Source organism: Chiroxiphia lanceolata, chromosome 20 (assembly GCF_009829145.1).
Source record: "Chiroxiphia lanceolata isolate bChiLan1 chromosome 20, bChiLan1.pri, whole genome shotgun sequence".
Classification (NCBI taxonomy): domain Eukaryota; kingdom Metazoa; phylum Chordata; class Aves; order Passeriformes; family Pipridae; genus Chiroxiphia; species Chiroxiphia lanceolata.
In genome coordinates this window covers 8,092,354-8,112,423 of record NC_045656.1, presented here as the reverse complement: position 1 = coordinate 8,112,423, position 20,070 = coordinate 8,092,354, and the positions used below count along the sequence as shown (strand labels likewise).

The 20,070-nt window shown below is 42.9% G+C and overlaps 1 protein-coding gene across 6 annotated transcripts; it reads right to left on the bottom strand.

Moving 5' to 3' along the window:
- Positions 1-1,128: 1,128 nt before the first annotated feature.
- TRPV1 (transient receptor potential cation channel subfamily V member 1) lies at positions 1,129-19,435 on the bottom strand. 6 transcript variants are annotated; one of them, XM_032707565.1, is made up of 18 exons: positions 18,401-19,433; positions 15,904-16,219; positions 15,182-15,348; positions 14,736-14,888; positions 14,235-14,375; positions 13,492-13,790; positions 12,741-12,917; positions 12,343-12,507; positions 11,980-12,075; positions 11,308-11,378; positions 10,707-10,872; positions 9,906-9,972; positions 9,167-9,483; positions 8,454-8,581; positions 8,086-8,201; positions 7,374-7,530; positions 6,531-6,650; positions 1,129-1,220 (listed from the first exon to the last, which is right to left on the bottom strand). In XM_032707565.1, the coding sequence occupies exons 2-17, from the start codon at positions 16,203-16,205 to the stop codon at positions 6,596-6,598; spliced, it is 2,577 nt and encodes an 858-aa protein (XP_032563456.1). In that variant the 5' UTR covers positions 16,206-16,219; positions 18,401-19,433; the 3' UTR covers positions 1,129-1,220; positions 6,531-6,595. The 6 variants fall into 6 exon arrangements, with proteins under 6 accessions (XP_032563456.1, XP_032563455.1, XP_032563457.1 ...); XM_032707564.1 differs by lacking the exons at positions 1,129-1,220; positions 6,531-6,650 and having other exon boundaries at positions 7,150-7,530; positions 12,343-12,558; positions 18,401-19,432; XM_032707566.1 differs by lacking the exons at positions 1,129-1,220; positions 6,531-6,650 and having other exon boundaries at positions 7,150-7,530; positions 18,401-19,432.
- Between the last annotated feature and the right edge of the window lie 635 nt (positions 19,436-20,070).

The window sequence follows — 20,070 nt, the reverse complement described above, 5'->3', positions numbered from 1 at the left end:
GCTGAGCAACAGAGAGAAATGAATTAGCCTGTAAGTGTGTGTGACTATCACCTAACAGACTTGTGGAAAATCATTCCAGGAAAATACTGGGGTATCACTTACCAGTTGGTGCAGTCTGGACTGCAGGGACAAGTCAGCCTCTTCAGCAATGTTGTTATGCATATTTGCATGACATACATGCCTGGAGATTTTATCCCCCAGGATTCTGGCCATAAAAGAACAGTCCCATTCACAGAAAGATAGAGAAGAGTTACTGAAGCCTCCAGTGCAATTATGGCACTATGCAGCTTCTTCTTTTGCTTGGGAAAAAAAACAAAGGTGGATGAGTCCAGTGTGCCAAAGAAACAGCATTATTGTAGGGACTGCCATAATTATCCAATAGTTAGACATCCTAATTAATTCCTATTCCTCTAAACTCTGCTTCCTGGGCCCAATTCAAGCAGCTCTCCAGCTACAGTGCTGCTGCTGCCCTGAGACTCCTTCCTGCTCATCACAATGAGTAGCCCATGACACTCCTCAGTCTGTCTCTGCTCTTTTCTTCCTTCTTAATAGCTGAGCTTGGGAACACGAACATTTATATTCTGCATTTGAGTAGTGCCCTGCTGAACCATGGTCAGGGCTTCCAGAGACTATGCTAATGTAAGCACTAAGAATAACAGAGCAGAGATGAACCCAATCCTGTATCTCAGCTTCCACCCACCCCACCCTTGCCAAAGAAAGAAAGCTGTCTCCCTCCCTACCTTATTATACCCTCTCTCCACCTGGTAGTGTGATCACTTCCACCTGAATCTCTCTAATTCCCACACCTGTGGCCAATTCCCTATGCAGGGATAGATTAAATATGGAGTAAGTTGAAATAAGTGCAGTAAAAATCCGCTTTTTGCAAGTGGCATCAGTATTTGACTTCAGGTCATAGTTATCCCTTGTCTTGGTTAAGTTACATGAGATAAGCACAAGATAATAACAAACAATGGGGAGAACGGATCTGTAACTCTTTTCCTGTGTCTTTTCCTGCATTTGTGCTTTTGTTAAGTGTCCCCTGCCACTCCTAAGGCAAAAAGTAACAGAACAAACCTACAGAGCCCTTTGCCAGTCCTCACTGTACACACCCCACAGATGTGTGAGGTGGTGGGTGCTTCTTGTCCCTGTCCTGTGAGCGTGTCCTTGCTGCTGGTGCTGTGGGCCACAGTCACTGGGAGAGGCTCAGACAAGCATGAAACCTTTGGAGGAAAAAATAAAACCAGTTTTAAGACCGTGAGATGGCACTTTTTATTTCCATTGGCTCTCAGTTCACAGTCACCCAGGAGGGAGCCAAATCTCCTTTGCGACACATCCCACTTCAGAGAGGCCTCCCAGAGCACAACCTTCAACCTTCTCTTGGCTGCTGAGCCTCACATTCCCAGCTAGGTCATGGTCATTCTCCAACTATTTCAGCTGAGCTTGTACCCTCAGTAAATCTTCAGTTGTGGTGCAGAGTTTCTGGTAAGGCTGAGCAGTGCAGAGGAATTAAGCAACATGAAAATGCCTGAGGGAACACACCGTGAAGAAAGCGTTGGCCCCACCTATACACTACATTTTTCTCCTCAAGTTTGTTCTGCCACTGTTTGACTCAAGCAGTTTTTGGAGGGTGATCACCACAGCTGGGGAGGAACTTGCATGTCATAATAATTTTGGGTTGAACTAATAGTTTAGTCATTTGATTAGGAACATTAAATCTCTCTTTTTAAAAGGAAAATATTTTTATCTGTCTCATCCATCTAAATCTGGGGAATAATTCGCTCCCCTTCCCCCTCCAAAAATCTATTTAGACCCATAAAAAATGTGAGTGGAACAAAAATTCACCCACTCTCACATCTTAAACTGAAAACCAAACTTTGCATCCACTGTAGCAGCATATGAGATGCTCACTAACTATAACAAAATTAAGTCTCTGCAGGCCCCTTCCACTTTTTGTCAAGTTATTTCTGGAAATTAAGGGAAGCAGAACTGAAGGTGAACATCTACCAATTGAGATAAATCCTCAGTTACTTTGGTTCCCCAAAACAAGATCTAAAACCTGCAGGTCCCCCATTCCTGCAATCAGGATGGCACTGGATTATCTGCTTATATGGGCTGATATTTGAAACTTCTCGTGATTCCAAAGGGAGTTCTTTGGGCAGACACACATTGTATGTGCCCCACAGGAAGATCATCTTTTCAGGATACATTTTCCCTGTCTCAGTTTAAACCCATTATTCTAATTAAAACCTCTTTTATTATGCAAATCATCTTCTCTCTTTGTCAGTGCTTCAACTTTCAGTTATTCAGGGCTTATTTCAGAAATAGCTGTTTCCATGTGCCCTTGCAAATCCTCCTCTTCAGAAATCTTTACCTGTTTCCAGCCCTAAACTCAGCTCTCCTGTATCTTTCTGGTAATGAGGGACATTTTCTTCCTTGTGTCTTCCTCTTTGCCAATTAAACACTCCTGGCTTTCCCCCTCTGACTCACAGGAACTGGGGACAGGATCCCTCTTCTCTACGTGGTTCATTATCCGCATTCTCCTCTGGAATAAGAGGAATGTCTGGGATAAACCTACTATGTCAGCTTTGAAAGAAATGACTTAGACTTAGTGACATGCTCTTACAGGCCAAGTGAGTAGGACACTTCCTTTAGTTCCTGTAATCTGGAATTGCTCTCACCAGCTGACACGGCAATTCCAGGGGACACGAGTTTTCAAGCCAACATTCAGGTGACTAAAATGTTGATTTTAGAGGCTGATTAGGGCCATGACTGAGAAACCCTGCTCTGGATGATGATGAAGTCTGAAAACCTCCGTGATTCTGGAAATGTTGGCGTCTCCTGGAGCCCACTCATTCCCTGCACTCTGAAACGGGAAGTGTTACTAATGGTGACGTAGCTCAGCCACAGCATCACCAACACGCCAGGAAGAGAGAAATCCAGTGAGATCAGTTGGTTGATTTCTCCTCCTTCCCAGAGAAATAGGTGCCCTCCACCACGTATTTTGAAGATTAACATCAGATGTAGGAGGAATCGGGTCCATATTTTCTCTGTGGAAACTATTCCAGAGTCAGAAGTCATCCCAGTGTGCATGATGTGGGTGATGGAAAGCACTTCAGAGCCCTATAACCACATCAAGAAGACCCAGGATGCCTATGCTGCATCTGGCAGTGTCAATTAAAACCCCTTCCTCCCAAGCCCTAGTAAATCCATGCCTGTGCCTAATGGAGCAGACATGTAAGGAGCACCTTTCACTGCAGGAGGATTCTCTCTAATGTGTGCAAGCTGGTGTTAAACATCCAGGACACTGCCTGATCATCAGCATATCGGGCATTTTTAATGTTCCTGGAATTTTTCTGAATTTGGAAAATCTACCACAACAGCTTGTTGAAAAACACTGTATAAAAATCCTATTTATGGGATTCTGAAAACTTGAAGCATCAGAACCTGAGTCCACTGGCTCTATCCCTTAAAGCCATGGGGTTGGCAGGATCCCCTGTGTTTTGTAGCACAGCAGCACTTGCTGGGCATACACACCTTGTGGATTTTTGAGTACTGGGGGCTCCAGCAAAGATGCAGGACTGAGTAATGTGCTAGTGTCATACAGATGCCTCAGAAGAGTGGCAGAATTAGCTGGCATTTAGCAAAAATAAATATAATTCTGCATAATTAATACGATCAGAGGCAGCAGAGCAAGACAGTGGCATCAGTGGGAGAGGGGCTGAACTGGGGCCAGTCAGTTCTGGGGTGCCCCAGAGGGACCAGCAGCAGCCCTAAACATGGCTTGGGGGCCCTCTTGTGGGCCCTGCTCTGCCGTGGACCCCACTAAAAGCAGCTCTGAGAAGTGATTAACGTGAATGTTTAATTAGCACGAGGGCTATTCACACTCCAGCTTCCACTGCAGCTGTGGCAGAGGGCACAAGTGCACACGAACAGGTCGTGTGGCTCCAAGTTCTTCAGTCAGAGTGTATGTTTTTCTTAACTAACTCAGAAATCGTTGGAGTTTGAAAGGCACAACCATTCAGTTTTCATGGCTGACAAGAGCAGTTGCATCTCAGGTATGGCAATGCTGTAAATACTGAGATCATGTCTTTGGTTTCCCACGGGTTCATCAGTCCATTCTCACCTCCCAGTGCAGGGCAGCCCAGCTCAGCTCTCTTGCTGCCTCCATCCCACACACATTTGCAGTCACTGCTAATTACAGCTGTCACCCACAGACAGGAGGTGAGCACATCAACACCCTCCATTTCTTTGGCTTTTGTGCCCATGTGGTTATTGGGAACTGGTGGTTATATACAGTTGTTCAACCTGATCATCTCATATTAAGCACTTAGTGTGGACACAAATTAATGTGATTAATAACTGTGAGAGGACAGATTTTTACCACCTGCAAGCCCCAAAGAACAGCATGGGAACCATGTGTTGTTTCTAAACATGCTCAGTGGGAAACAACTATGCAAACTACAAACTAAAAAACTCCCCAAGGGCTCAAGATTCTGCAAGATATCCTGCAAAATATGTCTGCCAAGCTGAGCAAAACCTCCATAAAAGAACCCAAGTAAAGATAATTTGTTACAAGGCCATTCTCCTCCTCAGTGTAGGTGTTTACAAGTAGGAACAGAAAGGTGCTGGTCCTGGTAAAGGTATTTTTAAAGGACAAACACTTCCTGACAAGCCACCTCTCTTCCCTTGGGGTTAGTTGGAGCCCTCCAGCATGAGAGTCTGTCCCTTCAGAGCAAGTGTGCCCCCTCCAGGCATCCCACCCTGTCTGCCTGAACAGACCCACCTTCATCTCCAAAGGTAATTCCCTGTGCTGAGGTGGAATGAAAATGAAGGAAGTAAACTGGCAAACAGAGCCCTGGCTGAGTCTGAATAAACGTGTGCAACAGTGGGTTGGAGTCACTGCCAAGCTCTGCTTCCCCATCTGTGGGAAACAAATTTCTGCCCACTGCAGGAACTGAGGGATGGTATAGCTGGAAATTCTGAGAGGTTGGTAATAACTCCCTCTGGAGAAATGGGATAATATTGTTTGCTTCCCAGACAAGACTAAGGATTTTAAAAATGTAACCAAAAACCCCACCAGCACCACCCTATCCCACAAGTATAGGGCATTTACATTCTTAACCACAGCACTATACTGATGCATGTTTTCAGCCTGAATTCTGGCATTTCTGGTTTTTATTAAGAAGTCTCCTGCAATTAGTAACTTTGTTGGAGCAGGAAGGCAGAGGTGTATAATCTGTTCAGGTTACCCAGGGCAGCTGATCAATCCTTCTGGATAGGCACTTGCTGTAAATCAAGGTGGAATTTAAGCAATGGATTAGGCCTCTACTCAGGCTGATAATTATGAGAAATGGATCCCTCCCAGGGAAAACAAATTTCCTGAATGCTTTCCAGCTATATTATGATCCTGGTGTCCCTCCAAGCACAAATTTGGCCGGGAACACAAAGGCATAGAGACAATCAACGATGTTTTGCTGGTCAGCCCCTTTCTACATTTATTCTAAATAGTTTTAATAATAAATTGTTACACTGTCTCAGCTTGTCTTGCCTATTTGGCTGTGCTTGGTTTACATGTGGATTGTCTCTTGCCATGTTTAGCATGGAGTGTAACGAAGCCTTTAGTGGAACTTACAGAGACTGCTACCAAGTGTTTAGAGATACACCTTTGATATTGAAATTGGTATGGAATTAAACATACTGCTTTAAACATCCTTTGTGGTTTCCCTGTCCACCAGAGACATTAAATTCTGATTATTTCCGGTTTAAATTCTGATTTTTTTCAAGCATTTCTTTCAAATCCTTTGGCAAGTTTCTCTGGTTCTACCCTACAAACTCTGTGAAAATAAAACTACATTTGTCCTGAATGATGCTAACCAAAGAAACAAGAATTACTAGTCCTCTAGATGGTGCTACTATTTCAAATAAAGCAGCTGGATGTTTGAAGATTTTGTTCAAATATAGTGCTGTAGTGCCCCATGAGAAAGGAACAGGGTGAGAAACCCTGACCCCAGAAAGAGAAGTGATGGCACACAACCCAAAACTTCATCTCACAGTTGTAGCAGCAAAGGGCAACCTGTGTGTAAATACACTGATTGCTTCTCTTTAAGAATGTTTCAGTATCTGAAAATGCAGAAAAATTACAGGCTGTATTGATGAAAACTGTGTTTCAAAGGTTGGCTCCATTTTCCATGTCTTTGATTTCCAGTTTTCCCAGTGATTTCCACGGGGCCCCTCCAGTGTGTCATATTCCAACTGCAGTGACTCAGGTGAGTGTTCCCGGAGCACGGGGGGTGTGTCACAGCCCAGCACCACGGGCTCGCCCTGGCACAGCCTGGGTGTGCTCTGGGCTGGTTTCACAGCAGCACTTGAGCACAACTGTTCTTCAGATGCAGCCAGAGGAACGACTGAAACCCACAATCAAACACCCTGATGACTTAAGGACACTTGTATGTGCACACTGACGTGGGCAGTAAAGGCTGTGAACTCTTAAGTGCTTTAGTGATGCAAGGAAAGAAAGCAAAACGATTTACCTTACACTCTCCTCTCTTTCCAGAGCTCCCATCTGTAGTTTTAGAACATCTGCCTATTTTCTCTCTCAGATAGTTTTCCTGATGGATTTGCAGCACCAGATTTCTTTCCCCCTGTGGTTGCTGTCAAAGTCAAGAACAAAAACTTTCTGATTTCAAGATTATTATTGTTGTACATTATTATACATCTGACCTTTGAAACATATATTCTGTATCACCACTATCTCTTACTTTGTGCAAAGTTCATCTGTTATCTAAATAAATGTCAAATTTGGGATCTTGTTAAGCCTTCAGCCTCAGTAAAAATAACTGTGAATTTCTGGAGTTTACTCAGACAGTGTAAGAGAAACATTTATTTCATCGGTTTTGACTATTCAACCTTTCAAATTTCACAGAGTGTATTTGTTCTTGTGTTATGAGAAAAGAATAACATCTCTAGACCATTCATTATTTTGTATTCTTTTCCTGTCCCATTTATTTATCTGCTTTCCAAGAAACTTTTCTCACAGGAACATATCTATGGTGATTTTCACTGCTCTTTTATGAGTCCATCTCCAGTGTCATAATAGTTTGGTTGGTTGGGTTTTGAGGCAGCAAAGGCACAAAATCAGGGTGTATGGCAGCTCATAAAAATACTTCTTAAAAGAAAGAGATTAAAAGCAGACAGAAGGTTATGCTAAAAATAACCATGAAGACATGAGCTTAAACAACAAGTATTTTATTTAGCATACTTAGTGAATCCTTGCACACAGTAACTTCCTAAGTCCTCTGGCCTTTTTCCAGCAGGGCCAACACAGACAACTAGAATGAAACTTCTTCCTAAAAATAAAGCAAGATTAGACTGACTTTGGAAGTGACTCCTTCAACACCTCAGAATCTTCTGGCTCATAATAAGGTTCCAAAACAGGTTTTAATTTGACTTCCTCTGGTAGCTTGTGAGTATCTTCTCTCCTGCTTCCATCTCTTAAAAGCGGAACCAATGTTTTCCAGTGTTTCCCTGAAACTACAAAGGAAAGGAATGGTTAATTTTCCCCCCTCCACAGAATCAGAAAATATCCAAGTGGTTTAAAAAGGAAGCTGATGAAAGAAGAAGAAAGAAGCAGGAAGAAAGAGCTTTGTGGTTTTCTTGCCCATACTGTTGCATGAGTTTTCCATATTTCAGCTGGCAAGTACAGCAGAGACTGATTGCACAGTTAAATATTTCTGTGCTGGGGGCTCAGCTCCCAAACTGTAGGGCTTGGGGCCTCCAAAAGGCTCCTCCTGGCTATCTGGTTGCCATCATACACTGCTCCATCTCCTCAGGATTTACATGTTATCTTCTTGTAAAATCTTCATTCAGAATGACAGATCTATGGGGGTTTTATTCCCAAGAGTCAAACTGCTGTGAGTGATGAGCCCACTTCATCCTTCACATTTTGTGCTGATGGGAAATGACATAAACTTAGTTACTGAATTATCAGTAAGTGCATAACACTGAGTGCCCTCTAACAATTAATCCATGCTGCTACTGTCTCCAGTGTGTAGCCCATACTAGGATTTAGGTCACTGAAGCCCTCACCTCTGCCAGGTTTAATAGAGAAACTCAGATTCCGTCTGAGGTCCCCAGAGTACCCGGGGTCTTCGTTAATTATGCCCAGATTCGTATTCCATGTGGACCAGTTCACTTCATCAACCCTGGGGAGAGAACAACAAACCCAATATCTATTCTAAGCATCACCAGACAACTCCAGGATGAGTTTTTATCACAAACTGCCACCTCTCAAGCCTCAGATCTGACCTAAAAATCAGATTAAACTGACTACTGTAGACAGTACTAGTGAGCTACTTTTCAGAGTGCTCCAGGGGGAAAGTTCTGCTTCCTACCACCAGATGCCTTAATGTTGTTTGTCTACAAAAGACTGTTCGTTTGACACACAGACAGGTTACCTAAAGCACCATCTGTAATCATCTTGGCCATCAGGTGTGATCCCCACCAAGACTTGCTTCCCGGACCGGAATGAGCTCTTCAAACAGTTCAAGTAGCTGTTTTCGATATCCAAGATTGTGATGGCTCTCTGCCAGGTAAGAGAAAGCAGAGCACTGAGAGGCTGCTGGTCAAAGACATACAAATCCTGAATCCTGCCTTTATTTTATAAACCTTCCGTATTTATCATTGTCATCATCTTAGAGCAGTCACTGCAACCACCTCTGAAATCTCACCCTCTGTTAATGTCATTAAAAATGCTCAATTACTGCCCTGTGATTAGAACTATGAAGTTCCCTTTCTTACCTCAAACAAAAACTGATGTGCCTTTGAGAGTCTGGTAAAGATTGCTTTTCCCCTTGCATAATCCCTGGCTCCATAGTCTGATCAGGATTTTCCATCATCAAAAGCCCAAATAATTTTGTCTAATTACAAAAGTACTTCTTTTCTTAAATTCTGAACATCTGTGGAACACTGGGAACATCTGCTCAGGCAAAACATCAAATATACACGGAAAAGGAACTAATATACTTTTTTCAGGAGCTGTTCAGGGGAATCAGAAAGAAGCAGTGACCTGTTATTTAGAAACATGTCGGTTCCTAAAGATTCTCTCTGAAATTTCTGATGATTCCCCACACTCTCTTTCTTGGATAGCAGCCTCCCAGAACCAACATACCTGGAGTTTCCAGATGCTCTTGCTCTCCTGGGCAATTTTGTTCACGGTTTCCCCCATCAGCGCAATGAGCATGTTGAGCAGGAGGATGTACGTGAGGATGACATAGAGAACCAAGAGGATGACAAACACAGACTTGAACCTGTAGTTCTCTGTGAACTCCAGGTCCCCCATCCCAATAGTGAACTTGAAAAGCTCCAGGCAGGTGTAATACAGGCTGTTGTAGGACGTGCGGCCTCGTCTCACGTGGCAGCAGCGGGAATAGTCAGAGGTATTTGTCTCTTGCCCCTCATTGTCATCCTCAATTAAAGTCACCACAGCTGTTGCAAAAGAAGAATCACATAGGCAGGATGAAAATACAGTTTGGGATCATAATTCCTTTGCAAGCAATGAAATGACTATAAAGGTAAAGCATGTTATCCTCATGGTACATTGACTCCAGGGAAATTGCCCTATAAATATTCCCTATAACTGACACCTCTCAGAAGGTATTGCCTCAGCTTTCTCTACACAGAACAGGACAACTGAATGCTTTTCCATCAGCTTTGGAAAGCATTTTGAGACCCAGGGATGAAAAGCTGCATGAAACTACTACAGATCATTGTTATTCTGAAGAGATATTTTTTGTAATTAGGCTAATTTTTTAGTTTTTAGTTGGAAACAAAAAGTCTAAGCAACTTGAAAAATAACATTTTCCAAAACTCTCTAAAGTAACACAAAGTAACTCCAATCAGAAAATTACCTGTAGAAAATCCCAAGAGGAACACTAGATAGACAAACATGAAGCGACACAGATCTCTAAGGATCATCTGCAACATGAAAACAGAGTAGTTTTATATTGCTAAAACTTGAATATAAACTGCACCAAAACCGGGTAGAAAATCCTGCTTCAGCTCAAGAAGGCATTTGCATGAACTGGCTGTTCATGCATTAAACTGTTGTTTATCCTGCTGAGATGATAAACTTTAATACAGAAAACATTTTTCTCTGTTATTCATGCAACAGTTTACACACATATGCAACACATATGCCTGTCAAATAGTTTCCTCTTTGTGAGTATAAACCACATTAAGACAGTTGAAGCTTTCTTCCCCTCTTGGACTGGCTGTCTACACCATACAGAGAGGTTTATTAGCCAGCTAGTTAATTAGCCAGCCTCTTAGCTAATTTCTCTGTTTGGTAACATTTGAACGATACCTAAAGAAATTTCCAGCTGGTGGAAAGCTGGGCCATTTCACACCAGAGCAGTCTGCACTGTTCTCAGTCTCCTTTCATCCATGCTTGTCCAATCATAGTTATTTTGAAGCATGGCAGCTAATAAAAATCATCATCATCATATCAAGGCTGCTATAAAATGTATGGATGAGGAGCAGGGGGTTTTTCTACATCACTTAAATTTTATCACTAGACAACAGTAAAGTTAAGCAGAGTGTTATGAGCTTTCCCAGGGGCATTATGGAGGCAGATATGGCAACATGTCTCCTGGAAATGGGGCTGTTGGCAGCAGTGTCCCACTCTGGGCACACCTGCTCCCTGCACTGACCTTGGCAATCATGACAGAGTAAATGCCCATCTGCTGGAAGCCCCGGGTGTAGTAGAGCATGTTGGCCCAGCCCAGTGCCAAGGAGAACACCATGGAAGCCACGTAGAGTTCCTGGCCACAGAAGTACAGCACCACGGAGCTCAGGAGGAGCAAGGAGTGAACAAAGCTGAAAGACAAGCATGGTCTGAATGCAGAGGGCTGAGCTGGCCACAGGTGGTGGGAACAGAGGAGCCCCATGGGGTGTACAGCAGAATGAGGGATTCCCCCTGTTTAGTGCACTCCAGTTGGGAAGAGGCAAAGCTCCCTTTAGCAGTGGGAGGATTTCTGCACATCCAGTGGGTAAGTCCAGCTTGGAGATCTATTCCTAACTCTGCTGCATGACACAGTCACTGAACATCTAGACACTTAATTTGCCTTACCTCCAAAGGAGGTCACTGCCCCAGATCCATCTGTTCAGTGATATCCACTGGCTACTCTGCTGTAAAGACCCAGGAAATTATAGCAAAGCATCTACCTATTACAGGTGGCTTCAGCCAGAACTACAGATCTCACACACTCATCTGTTTCTGGCTGGGATGCAACCAAAGATATTGGAGCTTACAAAAGAACCTCACTGTAGCCATCAATGATCAGCGTCTTGAGTGACGGGCGCCTCTGCACGAAATATTGTATCTGGAAAGAAAAGGAAACCAAGACCAGGTTTGCATCAAGGAGGGATTAACTATCACCTGTGAATGCATCAACTGAGCCCTGAGCCCTGTACCAGGGAGCTGGTACCTATTACAATCACAAGAACAGCTGGAAAACAGCACTGGTACAATATCTCAGGAGGACTCTCCCAGCAACACTTGAATTCTCTCACATCTGGTGTCTCTTTTGAAGACAACAACCTATTCAGTCACTGTTTGAGGACCTGGGATTCACTGCACCCTTTCCATTGGCTGCCAAAGGGAAGCTGAGGGACTTTAGGCTAAGCCAGGTAACCTTTAGTGGAGGGCTGGCTGTTTGCAATACCCCACCCTTAAGCTTTGGCAAGGCTAATTGCCAAGATGCTCGTTGCCTTCTAAGGAGAACCTTTTTTTATAAATAGATAAAAATGTATCTTAGCTCATTAGTAAACTGAGAACTCCTAATCAGGCCTAAGAAAAAGATCTGTCGCTCTTGACTAAAACATGGATCATTTTAGCAGGCAATGCTAATGAATAGGAAAAGTTTGTTTGACTCTCCCCTACATCTACCCAAACAGCAAAAGGGAAATTTTCAAATATCTTACCCCTCTGAAAAAAAAATAGAGGCCTCCCAGAACGCTCAGGATCTCTCCAGTCACTCGAAAATACTCCCCAGTGGTGTAACCAAAGGTGAAGGGAGGCTGTATAAGACAGGAAGATGTTCAGCAGAACTGGAGACAGGAAAGACCTGGCCTTGCCAGCAGCCTAAAGCAACTACATTGGGGGGGGCAACAGGTTAAGTTTCTGAATGTGCTGCAGCGAGACTGGGAATCAAGCAGGGTCAAAATCTCCCTCCTCCCTTCAGGAAAGAGGACATTTCTGATGTTAGGAGCACACATTCAAATGGGAGGCAGATCTGGGATGTCATGCACTGGGTGGCTCCCCTGACACATGCCACAGTGACATACCTTTTGGTCCTTCTGTACAGGTCTGTAGTAAGCAGCTGCAGTGAGGATGCTGATGTGCAAGGTATAGACAAAGAAGTTGAAGTAAAACAAGTGTTTGACAAACCGGTCCCACTTGTCTTGCAGGAGCCTGTTAAGGGGCTCCACCAGCAGCATCTCGTGCCGGTTCTGAGCAGAAGGAGAAAGAGGAGAGTCTTGCTGGGACCAGCATGTATCAGACTTTGAAAGAAAAACAAATTATATTCATCTTCAGCAAACGTTCCCTCTTGTTCCCTTAAACTCAGGAGGGGAGACTGCTCTTTTATGGAAAGGAGGCAGAAGGTGCACTGTGTGGAACATGAAGCTCTTCCCCAGCAGTCCCCCAGCCTGGGAATAAAATGCAAAGGAGGTGCAATACTCACTGGTGTCTCACTGCTGTAGGCAAGAATCTCCAGCACTGAATTTTTCTCACATGTGTCTATACAGGACAGGTCATAAAGAGAGGAGTGGACAGGTCCATATGCCCATTCAGTGAACTTCCTGGACAGGTGTCTGCACTCGGGATCTTTGATCTCTCGTCTGAGGATGTAAGCGAAAATCTAATTGCAAAAGAACAATACAACCAACATGTCAGTGCTAATGGACTTCTTGTCCCTCAGCATCTCTACATGAAAGGATGGGTAATTTCTCCCTAGTTTAACTGAGCTGAGGCCAAACCACTGGAGCACTGCATTCTCAAGGAAACACAGTTCATTTTCTTACTGGATGCTGGGAGATGAGAAATATAAATACCTCTTACAGCGTGGCATTATCTGCTTCAGAACTGCAAGAGAAAAGCAGAGGTGTGTGTTACACCTCTCTGAGCACACAGTCACTTTGAATGGGGACTGCCAGAAGATGAGTTATATCAGCAGTCAAAAGTACAAGGGCTCCAGTGGTTTCCTCTTGGGCTGCCAGGGGTGTATGAATAACACCAGCTGGGCACATACACACACACACATTTCATGGCCTTTAAGGGCTCTGCAGGTTTGCATGTTAAACTTCAGCATCAGTTCCTATTAACTAAAAGGCCCCAATAATAAAGTTACAAACCCCATCTTGCATAAATATTTTACATGTGCTCTCTATAACTTGATACAATAACAGGACAGTTAAACACCTTGTCTCACCTACCCCTATCTTCCCTGTTTTGGCTGCCAGGGTTAATGGAGTCAGCCCTTTCTTGTTGGTGAGCTCTTCCAGCTTCAGGATTGGATTAATTTTGGCACCAAGGATCAATATGTTATTGTACATCTTGGTTACAAACTTGGTGTTATCCTTAGTGTTATCTGCAATCTCCACCAGGGTGTGCAGGACCATGTTGCCCATGGAGTCCTCAGCAGCAATGTCAGCTGCCTGGTAGGGATTCTCCAGCAGGAATTTCACAATGCAGAGCTGGTTGGTGCAGGCAGCCAGGGACAAGGGCAGCTCCCCTACAGGAAGTAAAGGGAAGGAGTGGTCAGAAAATATGAAGTTCATGTTGTTTTCATCTTGCACTAAGAAAAGGTGGATTCCTCTGACACGGCACCAATTTTTGTGATAGCTGTTCAAATCAGATTTTCTTTGGTTTTAACTGCATGACAGAAACACAGCTGCTTAAAAAAAGCACTGACAGGACAGGAGCAGAAGGTTACAACCCTTCCAAGGATACAGTGTTCAGAGAACACCAAGCTCACACTGAACGCCATCAACTACCAACTGTGTTTGTTTATAAACTCAGTTTATAAGCTCAGGAGTAAATATTTGTCCTGATGGTGGAACAACCCATCTGGCATCTGAGCCTCCAGTCCCACATAAACAGGATTATTTAACAGCTTGCACTTGGGGTGATGCTAGGATAACTCAATCAATAAAGTCCATACTGTGCTCAATCCTACCAAAATAAAAGCCAGATTTCCCTTTGATTTTCCTGAAGAACTCCCCACAGGCTCGTGCATGAACATCTGCTCCATTCTGGACCAAGAGCTTCACCAGGTACATGTTCCTTCTCTCGATGGCGATGTGAAGAGCAGTCTGGCCTACAGAGACACCCATCAGACAGAGATCTTCAGCACTTAGTACACACTGAGAGCTTTCAGCACTGCAATTCACTCAGCTCCATGTCAGATGGTGGAACTGAGAGCTTTGCAGACTAAAAAGCTCTAGAACTGAACAGAAAAAAACCCACACAAACAGCAAATGGACATTCCCTGAACTTGCTATTAAATCACTGTATATCAAAAATGGCAGAATATTGCACAGAACACACTCCCAGCACAAATGCACAGATTGTTAATCACACACTGGAACTTTGGGGTGCTGCATCCTCAGGCATAAGGCCTCATGCAGGAGACTCAGTCAGCACCCTGAGGTTCCCCTGTAGCAGCCATTTCTCTTACCCTTGTAGTAGTTGTCAGTATATTCTGCATTAACAAACTCTTTCAGAGTTCCAGTTTTTCTTGCAATATCCAGCAGCAAGGGGATGGTATCATTTTTCCCATCATGCAGGTTCAGCATGGCTTTCAGTAAACAGGTTTTCCCAGTTTCAGGCTCTATAACACAAAACATTGAAGGTTTTGTTATTACAGACCCACCATCTATATCCAGGCAAGCAGGAATTAATGAGGTGCTTTTCAAAAGACAAGGAAACTCATTTAGGCTTTTCACAAAAAATTTCAGCTCCTGTAACCTTACAATCAATGGGTTGCCCAATCAATAGGGCAGTAGTGGCTATTAAAGGACCTCCTGCAGACATATAACATAATTATCATTTTTTTGTTTTCATCTCAGGAGCACTACTGGAAGAAGAAGAGGGCAACTGAAGGTATGTGCCACTAAAGGGTACCTTTGAACTCCTCATCTGTGAGGTGCTTGAAGGTTCTATTAAGGTAGAGTAGCAGGTCACTCAGGTCCTTTGTGTTGCCTCGGGCTACAGCATCAAAGATCCTTCTGCGATCGTAAAACTTGAAAGCTTTTTCTGAGCAGCCTGTGATGGAATCTGCAGACAGGAGCCTAACAGGGGTAAATTTCAGTTACTAAAGATCAGATACTAAAAGTTAGAGATTTAACAGACTTTTTGTAAAACTAACAGAATACTATTTTTCATTTGCTTGTGTGAAGTAGTAAGTACAGGTCAGAATAGACAGATCTGCAAAGACTACAAGATCAACAAAGCCTGCAAGCAACTGTTCTGATAAAGTTGTGTATCACTTGCTGAAAAACTGACAACAAGACTCAGAAGAGGCACTCAAGTATGGCAGTGAAACTGCAGGCCTGGAGCCAGGCAATCCCTTGTTCTCATTCTGAGTGATGTCCATTCACTGAACAGTCAATTAAGGCCTACTGCTAATTTTGGGCAAAATATCCATGGATTCTCTGAATTTTCAGAGATGCCAAAACAGCCATTGTCCCTTTCAGTTGCAACACTCCTTATTTTGGCAGAGAAAATAGTGAAACTGAAAAAACCAGTCGTGCTCATGTGGAGAGACCAAACGGTGCTCTAAGAGCCATGGTCTGCAGTTGTCAAACTATTCCTTACAACCACATCTTGGGAAGGGGCAAACTTACTTGTGAAGTTTCCCCCTCTCCAAATTGACATTAAATTTGATGACAGAAGGTGCCACCAGGTGATCCATCTGGTAAAAGGAGTCCATGGGAGCCATGTCCTTGTCACTGTCCCCCATCACAAACCGCCCACGCCTTGCAAAGATGTTGCTTTTGGGTGGCTGTGCCCTGGTGCTGGGTGGGCCCTGGGAGTTCTCAGATGTTTCCAGGACAGAGTCCTCCCCTTCTGTGTGTTCATCTGCCACTTCAGATTCCTCCATGTCAAAACTGCCAAATTTCTTCATCTTCCCAAGAATTGAAGACATGATGAGCAGGCAGTCTGTGAGGAAGGACACAAACACCTCAAGTCAGCATTTTACAGGGCCACAAGTTCCCTTTTGCCTCAGACCACTCTCCATGAACAGCAGGGAGTGGATTGGTTGCTCTCATCCCAGAAATGAGGCAGATGGACACAGATTCACTGTGCACAGAGTTGGAACAGTTTAGTAGGTCATTACCTCCATGTTGTTCCTGTCCCCACTGCCCTTACCCATTTCAGAATGGACAAAGCAAGTCAGAGCAACCCAGAGCTTGCCAGCCATCCCACTGCAGAGCTGATTCCTACTTAAAACTAGGGCTTCATCCTCCTCCAGTCATTGGTAAAACCCAAATAATCTCAAGCCTCAACAATCTCTACTTTTCTTCTCTACTTTCTAGCTGGTTTGTGCCACAATTTATTCTCAAGATTATATCAGGCATGTGAAAACAGCCTGTTTGTGCCACCACGGTATGTCTGGGATGCTGAGCACAGAGGGCTTACTGCACACAGGAAAACTATCACTTAATGGCTTTGCCAGAATTATAGCAGTGCTTGATGAAAATTGGAGCTTGTGATTCTCAAGAGAGGAGTGTCACCTCAAACATGAGACACAGAAACAGAAAGGGAAAGGTTACCACAGATAAGAGGTGCCTGTAAGACCACACGTCTGATCCCGTCTGATTTACAACCACAAAGAACTTGACACAAGTTAACAAAGGCAGAACCACAGAATAGTCTGGGTGGGAAGGGACCTTAAAGATCATCTCATTCCAAGCCCTCTGCCATGGGCAGGGACACCTTCCACTATCCCAGGTTGCTCCAAGCCCTGTCCAACGTGGCCTTGAACACCTCCAGGGATGGGGCAGCCACAGCTTCTCTGGGGAACCTGTGCCAGGGCCTCCCCTCCCTCACAGACAAGATACTCCACTGAAAGTAGAGCAGGATGCCTTTTTTTCTTTTTGGTTTCTTATCAAACTGTTTTAATCAGACAAATGCTATCTTCATGCCACTGAATTCAAAATGTTCTAGAACTCCAGCAGTGGAGACAGGAATACATCATACTCAAACTGCTGCACTGCTGGCTTAGAAACATTCTCTGAAATCCTACATTGCTTGGAAATCCTACAGCTTTGAGCACAGGAATGTCACAAAATCTTTAAAAAGCCTTACATTATAAACCACATTACAGTGGTCAGTAGTCTGTGTAAATTCAGTGTGAAAACAACATCATAAACACACTTCAAGGTTGTTTCTCTTCACCAGAATATTCTGACGGTTGTCTGCAAACCCACACTGTACATTAAAGCTGGATTTTCAGTTCTATGGGAATACTTCATACTTACATCAAGGGTCACTTACCTTCTTCTGTGCAAGACAGGAAAGAAACTTTGGTCAGGCATTTGTATTTTCCATGTAAAGAAAACATCAATTCCAAACTTGCACATTTAGCGTTACTGGAAGCAAACCAGCATCATATGGACAAAACACTAATAACTGCAATTTAACTCACTCGCCTTTCAAGTTCTTTGTGTCTTTAGAATCACTCAGAAAGAATAACATAATAACTTATTAACTTAATTGTTCTATAAATAAGAAATCAAAATATTTCCATTTGGAATAGGATACTAAAATTACAGTAGAACAACTATTTCAGTAGAAAAGGAATAAACCCAGTTCTATAAAAAAATAGAAAAATATACAGTGGGAATACAGTCATGTATAATTTTAATTTTTTCTCTTATTTAAATTAATGTGGATTGAGCCAAAAACATCAGCGAGATGGCCATGGAAAATACAATCACTTATTTCCTACAGAATAAATGTAATGTTAAAATGTGCAGAATAGGCTCAATCCTGTCTCCCTGGCAATTGCTCAGACCTACTCTAGTCATTATATGTGCTTTCCTTTCTAAACCCTGTTGAAAATATATTTGATAAGGAAGACAAAGCTGCATTTCCTCATGAGTATGAATTTGCAAGGGAATAAGCTTCACAATTCTGTGGAAGGATTCTTTAAAAAAATATTATCTATTCTACTAAACACATAAACTACTTGAACTCTCTGAAACCCTTATACATTGAAATTTGACTAAATAAATGAGATAAGGAAATATTTCTGATAGAATGCCTTGCCACATCACAACTTATAATAAATAATAGAGTTTAAAAAGAACTAACAGCAAATATACATGCAGAACTTACAAATACTGACAAAAATCCCGTCTTCCAAAAAATAGTCCAGTCTCAGTAAGCACCCACTGATCTACAGGAATTTGGTGCCAGATATTCCTCCTCCAGGGTGCCTGGATTGAAAAGCCCTCAGAGTTTGCTTCTCCACTTCATTTGTCTGCAAAAGTGTGGTATGTGCTGATTTTTAGAATCAAGGGAAGTTCACTAGAAGAACAGAGAATAGAGCAATAAGATAATTAAGAACAATTCTGGAACCAGAAGCATCAGTGGCTTCGATTCCCAGAGGTTTAGCAGAGCTCTTTACAAGAATTGCAGTGAGTTGCTGTTGTTTTTTTCTCCCCTTTAATTGCATTTAGTAATGGATATTCTTCTCCAGATTTCCTCTTTGTAAATACACTCAACTTTGCAAAAAAACACCCAAACCATCAGACAACAATTGTTTCTGTGAGTCACAGTTTAATTTCAATTTCCAAAACTTTGTAAAATGTGCCACAGTCATCTTTCTGGACATCTTTCTTGAGTGGCTAATTTAGAGATAATTATTTTAAAGATAAGCTGATTCAGAACAGAGCTGAGCAAGAACCAATGACAGAAAGTCCTAAAGCCTTTCCATTGTTCCACATCCCTACTAGGTTTTATTTAAATTATATAGGTAACAGTCAGCTTCTAAATATTAATGTAATTAGGAAAAATATCTCACCTAATCCAGGATGGATCCAACACCCTTAAAAATAAAGAACTGTGTCAAATATTGTTAAATATATAATTTACATACAATCTTTCTGACAAAAACTAGTCTAGAGAAAGAGTTTTTCCAGAGGCTGGGCTGATGGGTTGGGAGCAACCCCCAAGCCTCCTGAGGTTTTGAGTAGATTATGAAATTATTTAATGAAATTATCTGTGCTACGTTTTGCAAAAGGCAGCTGTCTTTCTAGTCTTGCCATCTATCTGTCTATCCATAGATGTATAAAAGAATTATACATTTGCCTATTTAATAGCAAACTAATTATGCTCCTTAGAACACCCTATGGCATTGTATCAAATGGAGTAACAAGCCTATTTATTAATGCATAAGTACAGATTACCAACGAGGCAGGTCCTCAGCTGCTGCTCCTGGAGCTCTGCTGAGCAAAGCCTCTCACTCAGCATCACAATTAACTCTTTCCCTATTTCCAAAGCAGGGACTCAGTAGGAAAACTCCATGGAGCAGTGGAGGATCTCCCTTATTCAGTCTCTGGCTTCTTGCTGCTGCCTTTTCCTAAATGTTCCTTCTCCCTCTTCTCCCATTCCAGGCATCAGCTCCTTTCAGTCTCACTGTGCTTCGATGGATGTGCTTTGGGAGCTTTCTGCTGCTTCCTGATGCCTCCTTTAGCAGCTCCTTGGCTTGTGTTTCCTGGGAAGATGTTATCTCCTCCTCCATTGCTTTTTTCAATAGTTGTTGGACATATCATATTCCATCTGAGCAGGGACCTTGTTTTTAGATGTGAATGCTTGTCAAAACAAGCCAGTGATAAGCAAGAAGGAATTTATTCCTTTTCCTTGGGCCTGCCTCCAACATGCTGCAAAGGCTTTGTGCAACTTCTGTGCTTGAGAGGGATGTTACCCACTAAGAGCCCTTTCCATCACTGCAAATGGAAAACCATCAGCAGATGTGCCAGAGATCCTAAAGATGTATCCAGGGC